General features: G+C 37.7%; 1 protein-coding gene across 2 annotated transcripts in view; it reads left to right on the plus strand.

Moving 5' to 3' along the window:
• Window positions 1-3,429: 3,429 nt before the first annotated feature.
• The window catches only part of TBCA (tubulin folding cofactor A), a 72,385-nt gene continuing 51,371 nt past the window's right edge, over window positions 3,430-24,443 (plus strand). For both annotated transcript variants that reach the window (XM_012664621.1, XM_012664622.1), the window contains exon 1: window positions 3,430-3,588. In XM_012664621.1, the coding sequence (XP_012520075.1) occupies window positions 3,536-3,588 (53 nt within the window). In that variant the 5' untranslated portion in view covers window positions 3,430-3,535. The remainder of the gene's footprint in view (window positions 3,589-24,443) is intronic.

Genomic DNA, 24,443 nt, shown 5'->3' on the forward strand with positions numbered 1-24,443 from the left:
TTTTTAATTTTTTGTAGAGATGGAGTCTCGCTATGTTGCCCAGGCTGGTCTCAAACTTCTGGCCTTAAGTGATCCTCCCGCCTCAGCCTCCCAAATCACTGGAAGTATAGGCTTGAGCCATTGCTCCTGGCCAAGTTAAATTTTGGGGGAGTCAAAAGTTGTCTTGGATTTTCAACTGCATGGGGGTCAGCGCCTCGATCTCCATGTTGTTCAACCGTCATCTGTAGTATCTCAACCCCCCAAGATTGGCAGTGGAAGAATTACCACTCAGAGAGGAGATGGCTGGACTTTCCTCTTGTTATGCCAGATTCACTCACTCCTGTTAATCTCTCAGATCTCTTCAACCCTCAATCTCAAAGGTTGATAGACTCATCCCTTATAGAGTCATTCCTATTGTTCAGCTGAGGCCAGGCTGGACTATTTAAACAGAACTCAACTAAGTTTATGGATAGCCAAACCATGAGAAATGCAGCCTAGTTAGTTTCCATTTCAAAGGCATCTCCCTGCCTAGATCCTGCAGGCCTCCCTGAGGTTAGTACTCTCCTGTACTAACCTGAAATGGCCTTCTAGCAGCCTACCTCCTCAAAACCCAGACCCAAAGGAGCAAAGCCCACAGGAGTATGGTGTATGTGTGTGTGGGTGGGGGTGGTGGGGGGATGTTTCAGGTTGTCTTAGTCATCTTGCTGGAATGGGAAGTCTCCATGACATACTGTTAAATGGAAAAAAATATTTTTAAAGCAGCATTTACTTATTCATTCAAGAAATACTAATTGAGTACCTACTACTGTGTGCCAGACATTGCTACATGCTGGGATATAGTTGTGAATAAGTCAAACATGAGTCCTTTTCATATGAAGTTATCAGACATGAATTCAGCATGATACCATTAATAACAACACGTACATTTCTACATTCATATGAACGTACATCCTACTGTGTTCTTAGTTTCTTATTTAGGGCCTCTTTCCCAGATGACATTTTTATTTTACAAACACTTTATATGGGGCTTAATAAGTACCAGTACTGTCCTAAACACTTTACAAATATTAACTCATTTAAGCTTTATGTTTATGAGTTAAGTATTAATACCATCTACATTTTACAGATGAAGAAATGGAGGCACAGAGAGGTTAAGTAACATGTCCTATGTCACACAGTTAGTAAGAAGCAGAGCTAGGATTTGACCCTAAGCAGTCTGGTCCTAGAGTTCATGTCCTTAACCACTACTGTAAACCTCCTAACACCGGCAACAAGTCCATCTTATTCTCTACCCTTAAAGGTGAAGCCAAACTCCATAATCTTAACCCATAGCCTCAAGCATACAATATAGTACCATCATCCCTTGGTATCCATAGGATATTGGTTCCAGGACAGCCCTGGAAGGCTCACGTCCTAATGTCAGCCTTGCAGAACTGCAGATAGGAAAAGTAGGCCTCCATATATGTGGCATTCCGAATCCTGGGAATGCTGTATTTTTGATCCACATTTTATTTTGGATGCAGAACTTGCCAATACAGAGAGCTGACTATATTTTTGAAAAAAATCTGCATATAAGTGGGCTTGCACAGTTCTAACCTGTGTCATTCAAGGGTCGATTGTACACACAGACCCAAACCCACACTGTGTTCTCCAGGGTCTGGGCATGGGCCTGGGTACACACAGCAGCAGTAGCAACAGAGGTCTTTTGGCTGCTGTGTTAGATTTATTGATTACTGGTTTACAGTAAAGGCACAGATACAAATTATTAATAATTAAAGCAAAGAGAAAAGGGGCAAAGGGAGGGAGGCAGAGTTGGGGGTTTGGGGGAGATAGTAGGTATTTATATCAGGAAAACTAGTCTGAGAGAAACCCCTACAAATAAGCACAAAACTGAACATCGAGGTTCTTGAAATCAACGCAAAAAAGAAAATATGAGTTACACGGCTCTTGCTATCCGAGCAAAGGAATGACCGTATCAGTAGCAAAAACCTGAGCTGCACCATCTTTTGGTTTGTGATTTATAGCTACTGGGGAATAAAACACAACAGCAAACTCACCAAAGCAAAATGCTACAAAGTTTGCTGTTGTGTTTTATTCCCCATCTCCTTCCCCCAGTATTTCATAGCTCTGCTGTGTCACTTGAAATTGTATTTCTGTGTGCCAGCCAGCTGGATAACAATATTACTGAATTTAGCACCCACTGTGTACAGAACACAGGTGGTGGTTAGAGGAGGAGGATTTATGTAAGAAGAGATTCTTGCCTCTAATGATGATTTTAATACAACTGGGAGGATTTACACACCCTCATGAAGCACCTAAACCATAATTTTAAAAAGAAATATACCAAAAATAAAAATTACTACTGTGTGATTTCAAAGCATCTAGGAAGGATGAACAGGTGAGGTCAGCCATAGTAGACTTTGTCCAGGAGGTGGGTTTTGATCCTGGATTTAAACTAAGGGTCTTGGACTGGCAGGATAGAAGGGCGTTCCAGAGCCAGGCATGAAAGTAAGAATGAGTAAATCATGTGTAGAGAAGGGTAAAGACAGTCATGTGGATGTCTTTGAAGGATGGTACCAAAAAATAAGAAAATAAAGGAGGCTCTGCCCTGCATTCCTTGGATGATTCTCCCAGGAAGAGGCTGCTAGAGCTCACTGGAGGTGTGCCTCATTTTATGCAACAGACATAGTTTTGAAAATATACAACAGTCAAAAGGTGTTGAGCATCTACTATGCATCAGGCGCTGAGCTAGATGTTTTAACCCTCATACCTACTCCATAAAGTGGACATTATTTCCATTTTGCAGATGAGGAGACAGGTTGGCAGTGAGGTTAAATGGCCTATGTGCCAGTGTTGTCTAGCTATTAAAGGGTGGAACCTCGAATGAAGTTGGTTTGTCTGACCACGAAAACCAAGCTTTCATGTGCCACACACATTTTTGTAAGTTGAATATTTAAGATACACTAGAGATGATATTTGAAGGAGTCCTACAGTCATGTAAACAATATAAGGCACATTATCTACCAGCATTTTTACAAGGGTTTGAGGTAAGGACAATGATTTTCTAGACTGCATGCATAATGGAAGTTTATTTCATTAAACATACATCACGTTACCCCATTGACGCCAGATAATGACATCGAAAATAACCTTAAGACATTTTTTTAGGTTACTCCGCCCATTAAGCAGATAATCTCGTAAAGCAATGTCCCGGCCAAACCAATCCATCCCGAGACACGCTTTAGTTTCCCGAAACACTCAAGCTGCGGAGACCGGGAGAAGTGTAACTTGTGTCCAAACTAAAAGGAGGGCTGTCCCAGAGAGAGGCGGGCACGTTCCGCGAAGGAAAAACCGGGTGGAGCCTGGGGACAGCTTGCGCGGGAGAAAACCAGCCCGAGAGCCGGGACCGGGGTGTGGCAGGGCCGCCGGGCCGCGGCCGTCTGCGCATGCGCAAGAGGCCGCGGCGGCCCCGCCCACACGACCGCCTCCTCCGCGCCGTGGCCCTCAGCGGTTACCTCGGCTCTCCGCCCCTCCTTCTCGCGGCGCTCGAGGGACCATGGCCGATCCTCGCGTGAGGCAGATCAAGATCAAGACCGGCGTGGTGAAGCGGTAAGGAGCCGCGAGCGGCGCAGCCGCCTGCACCTCCTCTTCCTCGCCTCATGGCGGCCGGAGAGGCCGGGCAGAGCGCAGGCCTGAGGCGAGCTCCAGACTCCAGGCCTCACCTCGGGCTCTGCGGGCGGCGGGAATGGAGCGGGGCGCGCTAACACCCGAGTCCGCGGGCCAGGGCGCGCCGCTTCTTCTGCCTCTCTCCTCAAAAAGCGCCCCGAATTGCGGCGAGAGGCGGCAGCGGCCCCGCCCCTCGGCACCGGCGGTCGGGAGGTGGTGGGCGGCGGCCTGGAGCCGGAGGGTGGGCCGGGCCTTGGTCGTGGACCGCCGGTGAGCGCGCGCCCGGCGTCTCCTTGCAGAACTTGACCCGGGGGCGGAGGATCCCGTCCGTTACCTGCCGTCGGGGGGTCGTGAAAGCAGGTGCTGAGGTATAGGGGTACGCCGAGAGCTCGGGCCTCATCCAAAAAGAGACCACAGTGGAGCCCTGTGACCTGCTAACATGGCTGGCGTGACTCGCAGACTTTGAGAAGTGGGGCGTGAACTTCAGCACACTCAGCAAACTTCTGAGGCCTTTCTTTCTTTAGTCTACATTCGAAGCTCGCCCCCCAAGGCTGTGGGATGCTGTTTAAATAACTCTCATGGGTAGGGCAGCCCTGTAATTTACTCCTGATTCCTGACTGCTGGTAGACACTTAAGTGCTCATTAGAACTTTGCTGTTCAGACCCAAGAAGATCAAACTGTTACTGATGAAGCATTCCAAGAGAAAAGATAAACAAGCTTCTGAAGAAACAGGTCATTTTTCAGTAAAAATGTCTAATTCTAGCCAACTGGCTTCTTCCTGTTTGCCCACCTTTCCTCTGTTTGTTGATGATATTTCCACAAGAGGAAGGACAATTCATTTCTTAGGACTATTGCCTCTGAGTTTTAGCACAGCATTCCTTCTCTGGAAGCTTTCTTTATCACTAAGGCAGTAAGCAGACTGTATGAGTAGTAGTTAAACGCACAGCCTTTTCCGAAGTGAGACTGCTTGGGTTCAGATCTTGATGCTGTTTATTATGTGTTCTGAAATATATTAGATTGCACTGTGCTTCTATTACCTCATTTGTGAAATAGAGTAAGTATTCGCCTCGTGCAGTTGTTGCAAGAAACGCCTGCCATACTGTTTGACACAGTATGTGGCAAATAGTGAGTGGTTAGTAAATGTAAAGTAATATTGTTTGTATTCCCATTTTACAGATGAGAAACTGAGGTTTAATGAAGTTTAAAAAAGAATAAAGAAACTCGTCTAAGGTCACAATGCTAATTAGTGATGGAGCGAGGAAAAGAACCAATATCTGAGCTTCAACTTTCTCCTTTAAGCTCCAGCACTCCAATAAAGAGTATTTTTTAAATTTGTGGTAATGAGGAAATTGAGGTATATAATTGAAAATACAAATAATCCACACTATCACTCAGCTCAGAGACCTGTTGTTCACTTTTACTAGACTACTTTGGTGATACCATTTTAGTCAGGGCATTTGGCAGCAGTACCAGGGTATATCGTAGAGTATGACTTCTAATAGTAGTTTCCCATTCATTACCTATATGACTTTGACAGTTTTCATTTTCATGGTCTATATTAGTTTATAAAATTACTCAGGTCAAGTGGTTGTATGCTTACAATATATATTGTAGAGAAAACACAGATAATTATAAATGAAGTTTTTGGATTTCAAAAAATTTTCAAGTGCTTATGTAAATGGCTTGGAAATAAGTATCATTTTTATGAAACCCTTTTATAATTTATTATAATCTCAAATTGTTCATAAATTAATGGAAGTGTCTACCATATTTTTTTCATGGCTTTTCTGTTGACATTTTGGTGTAGAACTTCCATTTATGTACTAAAAGGAGATTTTTTTTTAAATGAAAATTTCTGTTTTAGCTGTTTATTTGCCTTTGTATATAACCATCTAATTCCATAAATATTGCCCCCTACTCTTTCTTCTGTTATTTTTCTCCTGAAAATTATTTTAATATGGTTCTTTCCATCTTCTGCCTTAGTATCCTATTTTTAAAAATCTACATTTTACCTCAGCAAAGAAAAAAATAGACAAGGCAGATATGGCAACATATTAATAATTGTTGGGGCTGAATGATCATGGGGCTTCATTACGTTCTTCTCTGCGTATGTTTAAAATATTTCATAATAAAAAGGGTTTAAAGGGCATGTATGCTTTTTTCTTCCTCTCTCTAAATTTAGTTTTAAAGACTTCTTGATTAACTTCATGATTCAGATATGTTTTTGGTTTTGTGAAAGAGATTCTGTTCATTGGCTTTTTAAAAGCCAGTTTTTATTCTTAACACCCTTTTTCTAGTAAGGTGTTCATTTCCCATAGCCTCATTTCTCTTCAGAAGTTGCAACCTTTATTTGGAAGAAGAGATTTAAAGTCATCATTCATAGCCCCAGTTCCTTTACCCTTCTCTGTAGAAATCGAGAGCCACTAGAAATTATAATATATTCTAGGTCTTTGTCCTAGAGTACAGTTTGGGTAGGGCATACTAGGGCAGGTGGATTCTAATCGTATCTACTAGAACACTTCAGGTGATTCAGAAGTTCCTGATAGTGATAGTGGGTTTTAGGAAGAAATCTGGACAGGCCAGTGGAATGTTAGGAGAAAATGGAAACAGGCAATAAATAGATGGTAGTATTTGGCATCAGGGAGATCAAGCACTGAGTGGAAGACAGCCATTTCAGCATCTTGGCAAAATGGTGAAGGCAGTCTAGTGGATGGCAGCCCACATTAGCAAGGAAAGTGGAAGCAAGTTTAAGGGGCAGCATTTTTAGGCCCTAGGCGGAAAGCTCACAGTGTCCTGTTCTTAGAGAAACTTTGTTACCTTGTACAGTAACAAGGGAAAGCATCTGATTTCTGGAAATGGGTTTTGAGACAGGTTAGATTACTAGAAACAAGGAGAGGGAATAGCTATTAGAAATGACTTAGAAGGTGAGAGTTGGACAGCAATGAGACTGACTTGATGCTGAGCCTCTTGACCCTGAGGGCTCCTTAGATACCCTTCTCCCAGCAACAGGATTTTAAAATTACTATTATGGTTATTTTTAGTTGACACATAATTATACATATTTATGGAGTACAGTGTGATTTATCAATACATGTATACAGTGTGTAGGATTTTTTTTTTTGAAGGCTAAATTTGAAAGTAAAGAGATGACTATTAGAGGCTGAATGGCTTACATCCAGCCTGTAATGTACAAGGTAACTTATTATACTAAGTTTCTTTGAGTAGCAGCCTTCATGTATATGTGACTCACTGGTACTATTAGTTGGCAGATTTGGGTCTGTATTTTCAGCAGATTACTAGATCTACTGATACCTGTGACAGGATCACAACTAATCTGGCAGCCCTAGCAGGGAGTTACCAGATAATACTTTAATTTTCTTCCCCAGCACAGCATTGTAAAATCTCTATTTTTTGATATCAAGGTGGCATTAATTGTCCCAGTTTGCCTGGAACTGAGGTGTTTCCCAGGATTTGGCACACTCAGTGCTAAAGCTGGGAAAGTCTCAGGGAAACCAGGATGCTTGGTCACCTCTTCTGTAACTAGCTAACATATCATCTCTGTTTTGTCTGTGCTGTGATTTATTTGGAGGCTATTTGCCGATGGTACAACTGTGAGCTGTATGTTGTACCTTACTTAAAATTTAAATGCATGGTGTAAATATGAATCTTTGCCAGAGTAGCTTTTTTATGTATTAATATAAATTGTTAATGATTTAGAAAATAATTTTCACTAAGATAGAAGAAAATATACAATCGATATTTCGTAAATGTTGATATGGTATTTCAGCTGACTTACGTACACCAAAAGTTTCCAAGTAAAATTTGTGTTTATAAAATAAGGTGGGTTTTTTTTTTATATACTAGTGGTAAATTCAAGAAATTCTTCTAGAAAAAAATGCTTTCAGCCATTTAACTGAAAAGGTTACTTAATAACTTTAAAGCCAACTTATTTTCAGTAAAGCCTGCTAAACTAGCCCACTGGTGAGTGAATTGATTGATTAAAAATACTTTCTTAAATATATCTTTTTGTAACCATTTTAGGTTGGTAATGGCTTAAAATTCTGTGTGAACAAAGAATGTTAGGGCATTGGAAATAGCACTGACATTGGCCTGTAGTTTTCCTCTGATTAAATGAAAGTGACACCAGTAGATTAGAATGAGACTAGGACAATTCACACTGCAATTGTGTTAGTTTAACTTTAACAATCTTTTAACACTCTTGTTTAAATGTAGCTGACATACCATAATTACAAATCTACAAGCCTTGATTATAGAATTTTACATCATGAACCTGTGGGGAGATTGTATTTTTTTTTTATTTTAATAAAGCAAGCATTGTTCCCAAACTGTGGCATCTTCCCAAGTTTGTTTATCCCTACACCTGTGATAAACAACTGTGTATGGCATATATACTATGTATAGTAGGCATAAAAACAACATAAAAGGCAAGTAAAATCTCCATATTATTAGTTCAATATAATACTGATGTAAAAAGTGAAAAATGCAAAGGACACATATATTTAGGTAGACATAAAGCCCCCCAACCCAATGGTTTAGCTGTTTATACACATCTTATATTTAAAGTAATGATGGGTAGAATTATGATGGATAATATCTGGGAGAGGTTGAAAACATAGATTACTCCTGTAAGCTTTGTGAGCTTTGTTTTCTTCTCTTCTCCTGCATCATGCCCCTTTTGGTTTGAGTTAAAGTGACTTCAGCCAGAATGGCCACCTTTCTACCTTGAAATTTAGCTAGCTCCTTTTCAAATTTTTGTAATGTATCCAGTTCTCCAAAGTTGTGGTCAGAGGCAGCGTCAAAATGGATTGCAGATAGTTACCTCTTTGCCACATTCTGCTAGCTACTCGGCAAGCAATTATTCTTGCCAATAGATGTCTCTTCAAGCTGGAAAGGGAGAAAGCTAAAGCCACTCATGACCATTGTTCTCCCAACACAAGCTATGTTATTCTGCAAGTTGAATGTAGAAATGAAAGATCTTTTGCCCTGTATGTGTGTGTATGTGTATGTGTGTTTTGTGTGTGTATTTTCATTGAATTTTTTTGTTTGGTAGGACATTTTGAAAATCTGCAGTAAACAAGGTTGGAAAATTATGTTAATAATGGCAGCCCAAAACTCTTAGATTATAAATGCTTTAGATATGTGATTTGTCTATTCCAGTCTGCCATTTCTAATAATAGATTTATAAAGGAACATAATAATATTCTATTGTGATGCTGTTATATGCCCAAATACAACTGATTTTTTTCTTAAACTTGTCATAGGTTTAACTGATCCAGAGATCACTCGTTTAGCAGCCTCATTCAGAAACTACATCTTATGTTTTTTAATCACCTGGTGTGGTGTGATAAATACTCAATGAAAGTCTTGGCAGTGAACAAACGAATGAATGAAACCTTCCTGTATAAGGATTTTGAACCTGATCTAGTAAGTAGTAGAGAGCCACCGAATCAATTACTCTATTGCAGCATAATAGTTACTACAGTTGTTTATTCTTGCAGTGGGAGTTAAGCAGATGGAGTCCCAGGCTCCACTTACTACATACATGTGACCCTGGGAAAGTTACTTAGCCTTTAAAAGCCCCGGTTTTCTTAGCAGGAAAATGGGGTTAATGAAAGTACTATTCTCATATTGTTGTTAGGAGAATTAAATAAGGTAATCATGTAAAGCAGCGGTCCCCATCCTTTTTAGCACCAGGGACAGGTTCCATGGAAGGTAATTTTTCCACAGATGGTGGGAGTAGAGACAGGGTGTGGGAGGGGAGGTGGAGAGGTGGTTTTGGGATGATTCAAGCATGTTACATTTATTGCGCACTTTATTTCTATAATTATTATTATTTTTTATGTTGAATTTTTTTATTTCAGCATATTATGGGGTTACAAATGTTTAGGTTACATATATTTCCCTTGTAGCCCCGCCCGTCAGAGCTTCAAGTGTGTCCATATTTCTATTATTATTACATTATCACTTGCCACTCACTGATAAGGTTTTGACATGCATCTACAAGAAGTTGATTTATTATGGTCTCTGTGCAGTCAAACCTCTCTGCTAATGATAATCTGTATTTGCAGCTGCTCCCCAGAGCTAGCATCACCGCCTCAGCTCCACCTCAGATCATCAGGCATTAGACTGTCATAAGGAGTGTGTAACCTAGATCCCTTGCATGTGCAGTTTACAGTAGGGTTTGCACTCCTGTGAGAATCTAATGCTACTGCTGATGTGACAGGAAGCAGAGCTCAGGTGATGATGGGGGTGATAGGAGTGCCTGTAAATACAGATGAAGCTTTGCTCGCTTGCCTCCTGCTCTGTGGCTGGGTTCCTAACAGGCCATGGACCTGTTCCAGTCTGCCCAGTCTGCGACCAGGGAGTTGGGGACCACAGATGTAAAGCACTTAGCCCAAATGCCTAATATGTAGTAAATGTGCAATAAATATTAATTACCATCATTATTATCATTAACATCTATTTTATTCTGTTTGTGCTGCTGTGACAAAATTCCTGAGACTGGGTAATTTGATAGAAATTTATTTCTCACAGTTGTGGAGGCTGGGAAGTCCAAGATCTAGGTGCCAGCAGGTGTCTGGTAAGGGCCTGGTCTCTGCTTCCAAGGTGGCACCTTCAGTGCTGAGTCCTCAGATGGTGGAAGGGCATAAAAGGGATCTGTGTGAAGCCTCTTTTATAAGGGCCTTAATCCCATTCACAAAGGAGGCCCTCTTGACCTAATCACATCCTAAAGGCCCAACCTCTTAATACTGTTGCATTGGAGATTAAGTTTCAGTGTGAATTTTGGAGGGACACAAACATTCAAACAGCATCATAATTAGTACTTTTCGTAGATATATAAACAAGCAGATAGAGGACTAAAGGACGAATGGTTACTGATCCCTAGGAGAGTTCCTGGAACTTGCTTTCTTTTAAATTATGGTGAAAACTTGCTTTTTTTAGTTGCCTGTCATGTTCACTGGTTGTCTGTGGAGCCATAGAGAAGGATATGAAGCTTCTGTTTTTGAGTAATTTCTAGAACTTGGTAATGACAATCTTTCTATAAATTGCTGAGGCAGTGATTCCCTACCCCTGAGCTCCAGCAAAGAATCTTCTGTTTATATCATTTGTGTTTTTAATAGTTTAAAAAGCATTGTATAAATATTGTTAACACAATGTGGCAAGACCGGTTTTACTCTTGTTGCACTTTACACATTAACTGCCACATGAGTTATATTTACTCATGCTACTTTTGAGCCCAGGGCCTTGTGAAGCATAAGTAACTCACGTGTCTTTTTATTAATATCTTGGGAGCCGTGTGGTATGCAGGCAACTCACGTTGCCATGCTGTAGCATACATGTTACATGATGGGTGGCCCCTGGGCAAAACCCTGCAATTGTTTCATCAGAATCTTACTTGTTGATATTCTTATTGTTACAATTAATATTGACAATTTAATTGCATATAACTCATGCCCAGAAAACAATAAAAACAAATTTTTTATTAAATTAGAAAGGATTGTTCTGTTTTTGAAGTTTTTATTCTATTTTCATAATAAAACACCGTGGCCCCAAGGAAAAAATTTTTTTTCTAGTGTGGCAGTCAGCATGTTAAGTTTATTGTGGGGGAGTGTAATTGAGTGAGTTTTGGAGAGCCCTAATTCCAAAATTTATAAATGATTTACCGCAATTATAAGAAGACATTCCTACAGTTCTCGTGCTAGATTATAGTTATTTCCAAATCCTCCTTAGTGTTTTGTTTTTAACTGAGTTCCCTGTTTGTTGTTGTTGAGATCCTTTTACTTGTGCTAAAGAAATATCTTATGGAACAGAGTGTGTGTGTATGTTCTGACTCAGGGTTTATTTGTTTGTAGAGGATATTGAAGGAAGGAGGCATCAATTTATTTGTTAAATGTCCTTCAGCCTCTAAATAATATATTAATGCCATGCTTGTTAAATGTCCTTCAGCTTCTACATAATATACTAGTGCCATGCTTTTAATATAGTATTCCTTGACTGAAATACATCTGTGCTCTGTGAAATTTTTGAAGACATATGAAAGTCTACTGAAGTATACTTGAACTTAGGTTACTAGTATGGTATTGTAATTTTGATCTCCAAACCTAAGATGTTAATTCCTAAGGACACTGCATTATATCAAGTTATACAAAGATTTTAAGACCAAGGCAGTTCTTCATATCTTTTCAGAGACCAGAGGGATGGTGTCTAATACACCATTGCTTTTCACAAAATAGGCATTTCATAGATATTTGTCAATTGAGTCAAAGAATGGGGGAGACTAGAAAAGAGTTTATATGAGGGGGAGCAGCTCCAGAGTCTGGAAATAAAAGTTCATTTTATAACTAAAAAGTGAGAGAGTTAGAAACGGAGAAAGAAAAGAGAAACAATAGCGGTAAGTAATAACTACTCTCACATAATTTTTTATTTTTATTAAATAGAAAAGATATGAAAGATGAGAATACCTTTATATTGTAAACTAAAATAAAATCTTAAGGCTCACCTCCCCCACCGGCTGACTGAATGGGCCCCCTCTTGGCCAAAACTAAATTGCCTGCCACAAGGAGGGAGGTCAGACATGCCTCATCAGGTAAATTCATAAATCAATACGTAGAAGGCAAACATTGGTTTGGTCCGAAAAGGTGGGCCATCTTGAAGGGGGAAGAGGCTTGCAGGTTACAGGTGGGTTTAAAGATTCTTTGACTTGTAATTGGTTAAAGACATGAAGCTTTCTTTGTCTAAAGGCTTGGAATGTTTTAAGATAAGGAGCTGTTTATCAGAGATAAGCCACAGGACATACATTTTTATGTAAATCGAGGACGTGCAAGTTTGTCTTGCATACCCTTAGGTCTGTTAATGGGTTACAAAGGATGTCTCCAAGAAGGGAGGGGTAACTCCTGTCTCCCTGAAATGTGTAAAACCAAACTGTAACCCAGCCACACTTAGTTCACTTGCTTAAGGCTTCTTGGGCATGGCTCTGGGTCATGATCCTCAAATTTGGCTCAGAATAAATCTCTTTAAAATTATTTTACGGAGTTTGGCTTTTTTTTCCCTGTTGACAAGATCAAGTATTTATTTAAAAGCTAACAACTTTACTTTTTTTTAAACTGGGAAGAGACTAGTCTATTGTAGAAAAATTTTAAATTATTAAAGTTCTGTCAAAAACAATTTTGTATGCTACCTCATGAGAGAACTTGGGGGAAAAAAAGTTTTGTAGTTTGACTAAAATTACCCAGAACACTATTTTTGATTCTAGTTTAATGGGGGGTGGGGTGGGGTGTGTGTGTATATGTATGTGTGCGTTTGTTTGTTTAACTGCCTGTTGTTAAATTACTTACATAAATAGGCTCACCCATTTCAGTTTTTTTTTTTAAGCCTAAGAAAAATAGTAGGGATATAAGTATGTTGAAATCTCATTATGGGCAGTAGGTGTTATCACACAGAAAAACTTAAAATAGTGAAAGTTTGGTCCCAGTTCTAAGGAATTTGTACTCAAGTTATATAATATGTATGTATTAATATATGAATATTTATTCCCAGAACTTCAAGTATGAATGTACTAATATATTTTTTCATTCTCATGTTAATGAATATTTAGTTTTATGTGTGGGGTTTTTTGTTTTTTGGGGTTTTTTTTGCTCTAGTTTTTCACTTATACAAATGGTGCTGCAAGGTACATTGTTACATATGGCTCCTAGTGCACATTTGTAACAAATAGTGCAAGGCAGAACTTCCCAAAGATTGGACCCAGAATGGATTACAAGCATGTGGAGGTGCAGCTCTCCTTAGCTGTCAGGATGGCCAGGTGTGGCCAATAGCAGCCATGAGATATATGGGGCAAGAGTCACTCCAACAGAAGGAACAGTAAATTCAAAGGCTTGAAGGTGAGTAAAGTTGGCCTGGCGTGTTTAAGGAACAGCAACCAAGTGAAAGAGAGGAGGGTAGGAGACTCAGAAAAGTAGGAGGAAGACGGTATAGATCTTATAAGGCTTTAGTGTAAGGACTTGGGCTTAAGACTCAGATCAGATGTCTCCATCTCTGTAAAGGTTTCCTGACTGTCTCCAAAGTTAGTGCTCCTTTCTCTGTGTTCCCAAAGAATTTTGTAGTTTTCACCAAGATGGTACTAAAGATATATTAAACTGTTTGTTTCATTCCCTAGGCCTAGTGGCTTGCAAAGTATGGTCTAGAGACCCTTTGGGGTCTCTGAGACACTTTCAGTGCTTCTGCAAGGTAAAAGTTATTTTTATGGTGATACTAAGACATGATTTGCCTTTTCGCTTTCATTTGCTCACAGTTGTACTGTGGAGTTTTCCAGGGACTGTGTGACGCATGATGTTGCAACAGAGTGAATGCAGAAGCAGCATCTGTTATTCCAGATATTTAAAAGATTTGAGAAAATGTGAAACAGTGCCATTTTTCTCACTGTTTTGTTTTGCTTTGGAAAATAAAATTATTTTTCATAAAACAGGTTTTTTTTTTTTTTTTTTGAGACAGAGTCTCACTCTTTTGCCGGGGCTAGAGTGCCGTGGCATCATCTTAGCTCACAGCAACCTCAAACTCCTGGGCTCAAGCGATCCTCCTGCCTCAGCCTCCCAAGTAGCTGGGACTACAGGCATGCGCCATCACACCCGGGTAATTTTTTCTATATATATTTTTAGTTGTCCGATTAATTTCTTTCTAATTTTTAGTAGAGGCAGGGTCTCGCTCTTGCTCAGGCTGGTCTCGAACTCCTGAGCTCAAACAATCCGCCTGCCTCGGCCTCCCAGAGAGCTAGGATTACAGGCGTGAGCCACCGCGCCCGGCCAAAACAGGTTATTTTTTGTTAACATTGCAGTACATTTTGTTATTTTTAAGTTAATTATTTAAAAAATTTTTCCAACTTTAAAAATATTTTTTAAATTTGTTTTAATTTCTAATACAGTAAATATTAGTAGATGTAATTTACATCAACCAAAGCTCCTTGAAGTCCTCAGTAATTTTTAAGAGTTTAATGGTATTTTGAGATCAAAAGTTTGAGAACTGTTGCAGTAGAACAATAATTTGCAAACTTTATTATGTAAAAGAATTAACCTGAGTACTTTTTGAAAACACACTTACCCAGGCTTAACCCTGATGATTCTAGTTCTGTAAGTCTGAGGCAGAATCCAGGAATTTGTATGTTTTACAAGCCCTTGTGTAATTTCTTTTCATATGTTCCTCTAACAACAGTTTAAGTGTTGTACAATTCTTTGAGCTCCTGGAAGTGCAAGACTCTTTTATTCATGTTTGTACCTTTAGTACATTTCTTTCGACTGTTGTATAATATTCCATTGTGACAATACTACAATTTAATTGTTCATTCTTCTGTTGATGGGCATTTGAATTGTTTCAGTTTTTAACGGTTTCTACACCCATTTTCGTTCATGTCTCTAGTGATTATGTGCTAGCGTTTTACTTGGGTATATAACCAGGAATGGAATTGCTGTGTCAAAGTATGTGAATGTTCCACTTTATAAGGCAATGCATGTCTTAATTAGTCTGGGCTGCTCTAACAAGGTACCATAGACTTGGTGGCTTATAAATAACAGAAATTTATTTCTTAACAGTTCTGGAGGCTGGAACTCTGAGATCAGGGTGCCAGCATGGTCAGGTTCTGGTAAGGGTTCTCTTCAGGTTGTATACTGCTGCTGTCTTCTCATTGTATCCTCACATGGTGTAAAGAGGTCTAGAGGGCTCTCTGGGGACTCTTTTATAAGGGCACTAATCCCATTCATGAGGGCTCCACCCTCATGACTTCATTACTTTCCAAAGGCCCCACCTCCTAATAGCATTACGTTGAGGGTTAGGATATTTCAGTATGTGAATTTGAGGGAGATAAACATTCACTCCATAATAGTGACAAACTGTTTCCAAAGGGATTGTACCATTTTACATTCTCAATTGCGTTATAGAAGAGTGTCACACCAACAGTGGCTACTCGGAGACCAGATGAAGTTCACTGAGGGACCTGGGGGGGGGACACCACCTGAACCTCAGAGAGAGAGGCTCAAGGCAGTGACCATGACCAAAGTCCTCACAGATATTTATTTAAGTATAATAATAGTAGAGTAGACAGGAATGAAGAAATGGGAGGAAGTTACTCAGAGGTTAATAATAGAAAGAAGGACCATGTAAGACACAAGGTGTTATTTCGTTCTGCTAGCAAACTTTTGCTGCTAATTGTGTCTACATCAATTGCTGTTTTCAGCAATTGATAATATCAATTGCTGATATCAAAGATGCCCATATGGCTTCGCCTCAAGGGGTCTGACCTATAGTTTCCTATGTAAGAGTTCCTTTTATTGATCTATATCCTCTCCAATTCTTAATAGACTTCTTAATTTTATTCTAATAATGCTGTTTTTGTTTAGTTTTCATTTTGGAAAAAATTAAAATTATTTTAATTATCTTTCTAAACAAGCATCTCCAAGATAAAGAACAAAAGGAAAATGGCGGGGGTATGAAGCTTCAGCCCTGCAATCACTTAATCATCTCCTTCCACCTTGTGCAGAATGATGTATGTGTATGCCTTAGGCAACCGAGGGTTTTCACTGGTAAAGAGGAGAGTCTTTTGAAAAGGGCAACTCTACCCATTTCCAGGGCTGTGCATTCAGTGGAGGGTGTCTGGGGAGTGAGGGGAGGCCTATAGATAGCAGTTTGGATACTGGATCCTGAAAACCCTCATGATGCTGCATTGCTAAGGAGCTGAGGCCAAAGAAGGCCAACAGTATTATTTTTTTAAGTGATTCTTTTATTTGTTATGGTAATTATGATTTATGATACCTTGAGTTTGGCATAGCATTTCTAGAGAAAGATTGAATTCTTCATTGGTTTTTTTTTTTTTGAGAAATGGGGCTTGCTTTGTTGTCCAGACTGGAGTACAGTCATACAATCATAGCTTACTTGAACCTTGAACACCTGGGCTCAAGTCATCCTCCTGCCTCAGGCCCCTGAGTAGCTGGGACTACATATGTGCATCGCCATGCCCAGCTAATTCCACCCCCCCCCCCCCCCCCGTAGAGGCAGGTATTGCTGTCTTGCCCAGGCTAGACTCAAACTCCTAGCCTCAAGTGATCCTCTCGCCTCAGCTTTCTGAATAACTGGGATTACAGGCGTGAGCCACCAGCCCCAGCAATGCTGTTTAATTTTTAACCTAATACCATATCGTTTTGTTATTGTTACTGCCATAGGTTTAAAAATCTGGCAGATACATATACCCTTAATCATTTCTACTTGTCCCCAATTCGTGCCACAATGAAATATTTTTTCTTAAAAAAGAAAATATATAGATTTCAAAATTGATATTTTTATTTTGTACATATTACTCTTTTAAAACTATCCTAGCATTTTTAGTATTAGATTAAGTAGAAGTGGTCTCAGGAAACAACTTTGGTTTTTATTTGTTTGTAGAAAGAATAATTCTGTTATTAAATATTAAAGGGACATGAGGAATGAAATACTGTTTTTGTCCTCAAGGAACTTAAAATATCAAAGAGTAAATTCATTCATTTTACAATATTTACTAAGATTCTTTTTTGTGCCTAACCTCTGGGGATGTGTCCCTGGCTTCATGAAGCTTATATCCTTGTGGAGATTAAGGACAATATTATGGTGGCTAAAAGAAAGTCTAGTCCAAGTAAAGCAATAAGAAGAGAGCACACTTCTGACAATCTCAATTGTCAATTTCAAATTAAGAAAAAGGTATGTCATAAGTGGATAAAATATATGTAAATACTAGTTTATTTTATAATTTACTACCATCAAATATAAACAAATATATTTTAGAAGGTTAAAATTTATCAAAGCTTATGCACACAAACACAACTCTCCATGGCACTATTCGCAGTTGAGAGAAGTGTAAACAAATGAGAGAAGTGTAAACAAACATAAAGATGCAGTATTAAATCATAACTGCCTAAAATTAACTGTAGTACATACTGTACTCCTGTAATAATTTCGTAGCCACCTCCTATTGCTATTGTGGTGAGCTTAAGTGTTGTGAGTATCCATTTAAAACACCTGTGTGATGCTCATCCTTCTAATTGAGCAGTTAGTCTCTCCAGTAAATTGCATATCGCTGTAAAAAGTCATGGTTCTCTCACTGTCATGGTTCTCGATTATTTTTATTGTGTTTAGTGCAATACTGTAATCCTTGAATGACACCACGGGACCCATACAAAATGTGACTAGTGATGCTGGAAGTGTTCCCAGGAAACAAAGTCATGGCATCACAAGAAAAAGTTGAATTGCTTGATATGTTTCATAGACTGAGGTCTGCAGCTACAGTTGGGTGCCACTTCAGAGGCATAAACTTACAGTATCAATAAATATAGATGACATAAATTTATAGTATCTGTAAATACAGTACAGTACTGTAAATGTGTTTTCTTTTCCTTATGATTTTCTTAATAACATTTTCTTTCCTCTAACTTACTTTAAGAATACGGTATATAATACATATAATCTACAAAATATGTGTTAACTGTTTATGTTATTGGTAAGGCTTCCAGCCAACAGTAGTCTTAGTAGGTAAATGTTTTGGGAGTCAAAAGTTAAATGCAGCTTTTTGACTGCATAGGAGGTTGGTGCCCCTAACCCCCTCCACCCTGAGTTGTTCAAGGGTCAACTATGTAAGAAGTGGAAATGCCAAGTATGTTTAATTTTTTTAGGAAAATACTTTCCTAAAAAATTCATTGAAAATTTTAAGATAAGTACAATTAGCCCTGTAGATATGCTAAACCATTTAAATTTAAATTAGTTTCACTTTGGAATATAGTCCTAAAAGGAGAAAATCTTTTTCTTTTGAAACACTAAATTATAGAGCGGATGAAATATCTCATTCTTATATATTCTCACATTCTCTGTCTGAGTCTCTCTCTCCTCTTTCCCAAACATGCGAGTGGGTACACACGCATGCACAAACACACACACACACACAGAAAAGAGGTAGGTAGTTAATTTGCTCAGGATTACCCAGCTAATTACTGGTACAACCACAACTGTAGTAACCCATGCTACTACCTTACATTATGTTATTTCATAGATGCGAATTCCTCGGAATGACTTCTCTGTTGTAAATAGGTTTTTTTTTTTAAGTTTTAGAGTTTAATTGAAGTTTGGTCCTCCAAATTAAGTTCAGTATACTTTGATCATGAGTTATTTTTCAGTTTTATCATTTGAATTTCAGTTTTTAAACAATAAATTTGTGATATCTGAAGAATAACCGTAGGTAATGCTGGAAACTAAGTTAAATAAAACAGTTCTTCATTAGTGATCTTACTTAGGAGGATTTGCACATGAATTGCTTTGGTTTCTCAGAAGATTCATCTTGATTTCTCTCCTTTGGAGAAATTTTGGAGAGTACTTTTTATATTGAAAATTGTGAGCTAAAAACAGAGCATAGAGCTATGCTGAACAATTTATATTACTTTACATCTGAATATAATCCTAAAAGGAAAATACATTTTTCAGATACTAATCTAAAATTCTAAAATCTAAACAAAAACAAAAATCTAAACTTCATGTTTCAAGCACTATTGCCAAAGTATCTATCTGGCCAAGTAGGATAAGAAGAAGCAGAAAAAACTTCAAAAGACCAATAGCACATTGCTAATAAGAACTAATAGGTACTTAAACTGATGAAAGTGATTCAGACAACAACATATTAACCCCCTACTGTGCCCTGTTTTAAGCTGTTAATAGACATTAATCTTTTAAAGAAAGACTAACACTTTTATATTCGTTTTCTAAGCTTTTGATACTTGCTATATATCTGATTCTTATAGCCCAGTACATTTTCCAGAATACTTTGAGGAATGTTAACTACTCTAAAAGTTTAGATTCCATGTAGTCCTTTAGAGTTCTTAATATAATAAATAATTTTACATTTTGTTTTGATTATTGTAACTAAATTTTTTTGTAAAAGTTATACTGATGTTTTTCACTGACAAAGAGAATGTTATATGTAGTGAAAGTAATGGTTCTTAGGGTTGTAGTAAGGCCAGAATTTTTTCAAAATTTTTTAGTAGTATCTGTGAAATTATAAATATTGGTTATTTTCCTGAAATAAATCTAATTCTTAAAGATTTGGCCTATAAATGTATGTATGTACAAGGAGAGAGCATTTTAAAAATGTAATTTTCTTAAAAATGCTGTAAGTAAACTCCAATGCTGACTCCCTCCAAGCTAGAATAATAACATAAGTGTTTGTTTAGGTACATTACACTTTGGTCTTTTAGTTTATGGATGTTTTATGTTTTCATAGTAATTTTGAATATAAAGCTAATAGAAATTTGACTTGGTTTTTAAAACAGTTTTATCTTGAAGAAGCTGATTGCATGATATAAGAAAATGTTGAATAATATGTTGGTTGGATTAAGTAATATTGTGATGTATATGATTTGGATAAATTAAGACTTTACCAAAAATTTAGGACTTTGATAATTCTTTAAAGTAAAAATAAGCTTAATACCTAATCTGGTTCAGATGGTACATTTTCAGTGGTACAAGAAATGGTGGTACATTCAAAAAGTGCTTCTCTATTGTTTCTCATGCATATTCAAAACTGGGGAAAAAATGAAGCAAAATGTTTGTGGGAGACTGCTTTATACAGTTTGTGTTATTATGACTACCAAGTTAATATCTAGAAAGCAGGTTTAGGCATAGAAATTGAGTTTATTGGTTAAAGGTAGTGATTAACTTTAAAGGTGGTACTGGGACATTGCTTTTTTGCTAGGATTAGTCTTTTGGTTAAGATCAAGTGAATAATATTATGCTAATAAATCTTCCCTTACCCCAGAATAGATGCTTTCTATAAGTTAAAATAAATTTTGTTTTCATATTATTTTAGTATCAAATTCTCCAATTTAATGTCCCCCTTGGCTAAAGTTTTATAAATTAGCAATAATAAAACAGTGAAATAAGTCTTAAATGACAAGTTTGACATGTCTCTAAAGGCTGTTGGGAACAAATGGATAAAAACTGTTCACTCTTCATATGCAGGTTTTACTACCACTGGAACAGAGATGACCAGTAAACTTGAAGACATCAACAACTAATCCTTTCCCCAGCAGCAAGCATACAGAGCTCATTTTTTTTTATAATTCTAAGTGGTTACCATAGCCTTTGAAAATCCCTTTCTCCCCAAGGGAAAAATATTTTCCAATAGAGTTGAACAATTTTGGTGAGGGAAGATGTGAGATAACTAGTACCTCCCTGTCAGCTACTAATGCTACTGCCAATCTGGATTGTGATAAATTTTCCCAAACCTGAGGATTCCTTCACTGGATTCATTTCAACAGCTATTTATTGAACATCTATGTGTAAGGCATTGTGCTAAATATTGACCACTGTTCACCAGAACTTTGTTATTCAGTTTTTGTCAAAATTAACCCCCCACACCATCATCAATTCTTAATTGAAAGAGCATTCATTAAGTGCTGCTTAACACATAACACATGCTAAATCCTAGCTTAACATTCCTTCGTATCAGATATTCAGGTTTATACTCATTGTGAAAATTCAGACTAGTATCTTTTGTATTTTATGGATTAGTGGTACTTCAGTGTTATTACACTTAGATAAAGTAAATTTGTGACCTAAATTAAATTAATTTTAGTGATAAAGATAATATTTTGAATTACAACTAAATATTATAGCATTTCTTTGAATTATAAGGAATATACAGAGTACTGTTTTGAAACTAATGAGTGATGAAAAAAATGCTGAAAAAGGAAGGGCAGTTACATATCACTTTTATAATTGATTTATTGAATACTAATGTTTTTTGTTTTAAAATCTCTCTTTTCACCACTTCCTGCCTCCATCTTTTTCTTCCTTTTGCTTTGTTTGGCAACATAAAAAGTCATGAGAACATCAATGTTAGTTGATAATTATTGAACTTTCACAGTGTGCCATACATTAGCTAAGCACTTCATGTATGTGTCATTAAACCCTTAAAATACTTATGTAAAGTAGTTGTAGTGATTCCCCATTTTACAGATGAAGAAATTGAGTTTAAGTAATTTGCCCAAAGATGCACAGCTAGGAAGTGGTAGAGCTAGGATGGGAGGACCTATTGAATGACACTAGTGCAACTGGCTATACCTTTTTGTACTTTGATAAATTTATAAAAGAGATGAGACCATAGATGTAGAGGATGAATAATACATTCTGTTTTCTAGGAGCTTATGGTGTTGGAGAAAGTCAAAAGTCCTGTAATTAAGGACAGAATGCTTTGTGATCCCAGAGGTTATGACAATTCTGACAAACTGCCGCTAGGACAAGGTTTTTCAAACTCAGCACATTTGATATTCTGGGCTAATACTTCGCTGGGGGCAGGGAAGGCTGTCCTTTGCATTGGGGTATTTTGCAGCATCCCTTGTGGCTACCCACTAGATGTCAGTAGTACCCTCACCACATACACTTGTGATAACTGAGATTATCTCTGTACATTGTCATAATTGCCCCCATTGAGAACTACTACTCTAGGATTAGGGAAGGCTTTTCACAGTGACATTTGAATGGGATCTTGAGGCTGAATAGAAGTTACATTGTAGATGGAACTATAGCTATAAAAGCATGGAGGTGTGAATCATTATGTTACATTTGGGAGGCCATAAAATGTTTGTGATGGCTGGAGCATTTAAGGTTTGTGAGGGCTGGGGAGTTAGTAGGAGATAAAGTTGATCAAATAAATCAGGACTCAGTTGTGTATATCATACCAAGTACAGATTTTCTTCTATAGGTAATAGGGAGCCATCAGAGGTTTGCAGGTGAGTGACAGTTTGAATGATCCACACAGTATTTGATTGCCTCTTTGCTTCTTTGTGTCTTCCACCAGAGGTAAGTTCTTTGAGGGCAGAAGACTTTGTCTTTCTTGTTTACCATTATATCCCGAGTGCCTACCATGATACTTGGCACAACCTTGTGAAGTTGGAAGGACAAAAATAGGGAATTTATAGATGTGAAGATTCTCAGAAGAGGTTGTGGTGGCCATGAAAATGAACCTCGAAGACCTCCATACACAGGTAGCATATTAAGTAAGGGCCCCAGTTACTGGACTGTGAAATCCATTACTTCATTTGTCCCAAGGTCTTGTGTCCCATGAGCTGCTGCCAGCCAGAGAGTGAGCACAGCAGGGATAATAAGACAGGCTTTTTCCTGGGATTCCTGTGACAGCAGACTTTGGCCCAAGGACTCCCCATTGGCCTTGTTGAAACTTCTTTAAACTGCATGGCATTCTAGGATGCTTCTTAACCTTTGCTCATTCTTGCTTTCAGTCAGGGTTAGAATAGCATTGTGGTCCCATGACTCTCCTAGCTTTTTCCAGCTCCCTCCCCATTTTCTGCACTCTTGGATGTTTGCCCTGATAAAGTCCTTGTAGGTTTAATCCCATCTTAATATCTGGTTTTCCAGGGAATTGGCAAGTACACAGATTAAATGACTTTCAAAGGGGCATACAGATATTAAGTGGCAAAGTATGTTCTACAATCTAGAATTTAGGTCTCTTAGTTCTTACCTTTAACCATTATATGCTATCCTTTAATAAGGCAGTAATTTATGACACTGGCATTTGTTTCTTCTAGCCAGTATTTTGAGTCTAATGGTGTGATAAAATACCATAATTCTGTAGTTAGATTATCTTTAAGAATTTATGATTCCAGATTTCAGTCAAATTAAGGATTTTCTAGCTCTTGTTTGGCATATTGATAGAAGATAGCATGGGATTGGGGAAAATACAAAAGACAAGTTATGGTTTGTTGAGGGATGTGTTCTGAGGTCTTTTCTAATCCCCAGATTTGCAAATAGTAATTTTCTTAGATCTCTTTACTTACTCTTATTACCATTAGCAATTGACTTCTTTTTCTGAGTCTTTTTCCTCAAAGACATAAAATGGTTTTTGTGTGTTTGTGTTTTAATTCATTTACTGGAGTAATGCCATACACAGGGGCAACAACAACAACAAAAAAACCCCACAAAAAAACAGAAAAGCTACATTGAAATTGGATGTTGGATAGTTATCAGACTCATACACTGTATTGATGACCTGTTCTTCTTGAATACCATATTTATAGATGATAGCCTTCAGAATTGTATTTCAGAAAATTAAAATTATATTATGTGAATATTCTGGGGTATTTGCTGAGAGTTAAGTCCTCAAATGTTAAGTCCCCAGATGTCAATACTCTTGGAGACCATTAGCATATAGGAAAAAAAAAGTCATTGAGGGCCTTCTATAAAAATAACTTAGTTTTTTCTTTTCCTTAGAATAAAGAAATGTTGAACTTACCTTATTTTTAATTAGATATCTTAGAAATATGAAACAGTATTCAGTTAGTAGAATAAATATTTAAAATTTTATATACTTCTATGGCCAGTAAAGGTAGGGAGAAAAAGGGACTGGATGAGTGAGAGACATACAGAGGAGAGACATAAGATAACAGAATGTAGCAGTCAGAGTAGAAAGAAGGAATACATGTTACAAATTGAGTATCCCTAGTCTGAAAATCTGAAATGCTCCCAAATCTGAAACTTTTTGAGCATGATTGTTACACTCAAAAGAAATGCTCATTGGAGGAGTTTGGATGTTTGCATTAGGGATGGTTTTTTTTTTTTTTTTTTTTTTTGCTTATTAATAGTTTAATGTATGAAGGAAACATCCAGATTTCTGAATATGAAGGTACATATCTCACATTAATTTAAGTCTACATAAAGTAGAGCCTCTATACTGACATATTGAAATTTACTTTCTGCTTAGCCTT

This window comes from Propithecus coquereli, unplaced genomic scaffold, assembly GCF_000956105.1.
Source record: "Propithecus coquereli isolate 6110/MARCELLA unplaced genomic scaffold, Pcoq_1.0 Scaffold9, whole genome shotgun sequence".
Classification (NCBI taxonomy): Eukaryota; Metazoa; Chordata; class Mammalia; order Primates; family Indriidae; genus Propithecus; species Propithecus coquereli.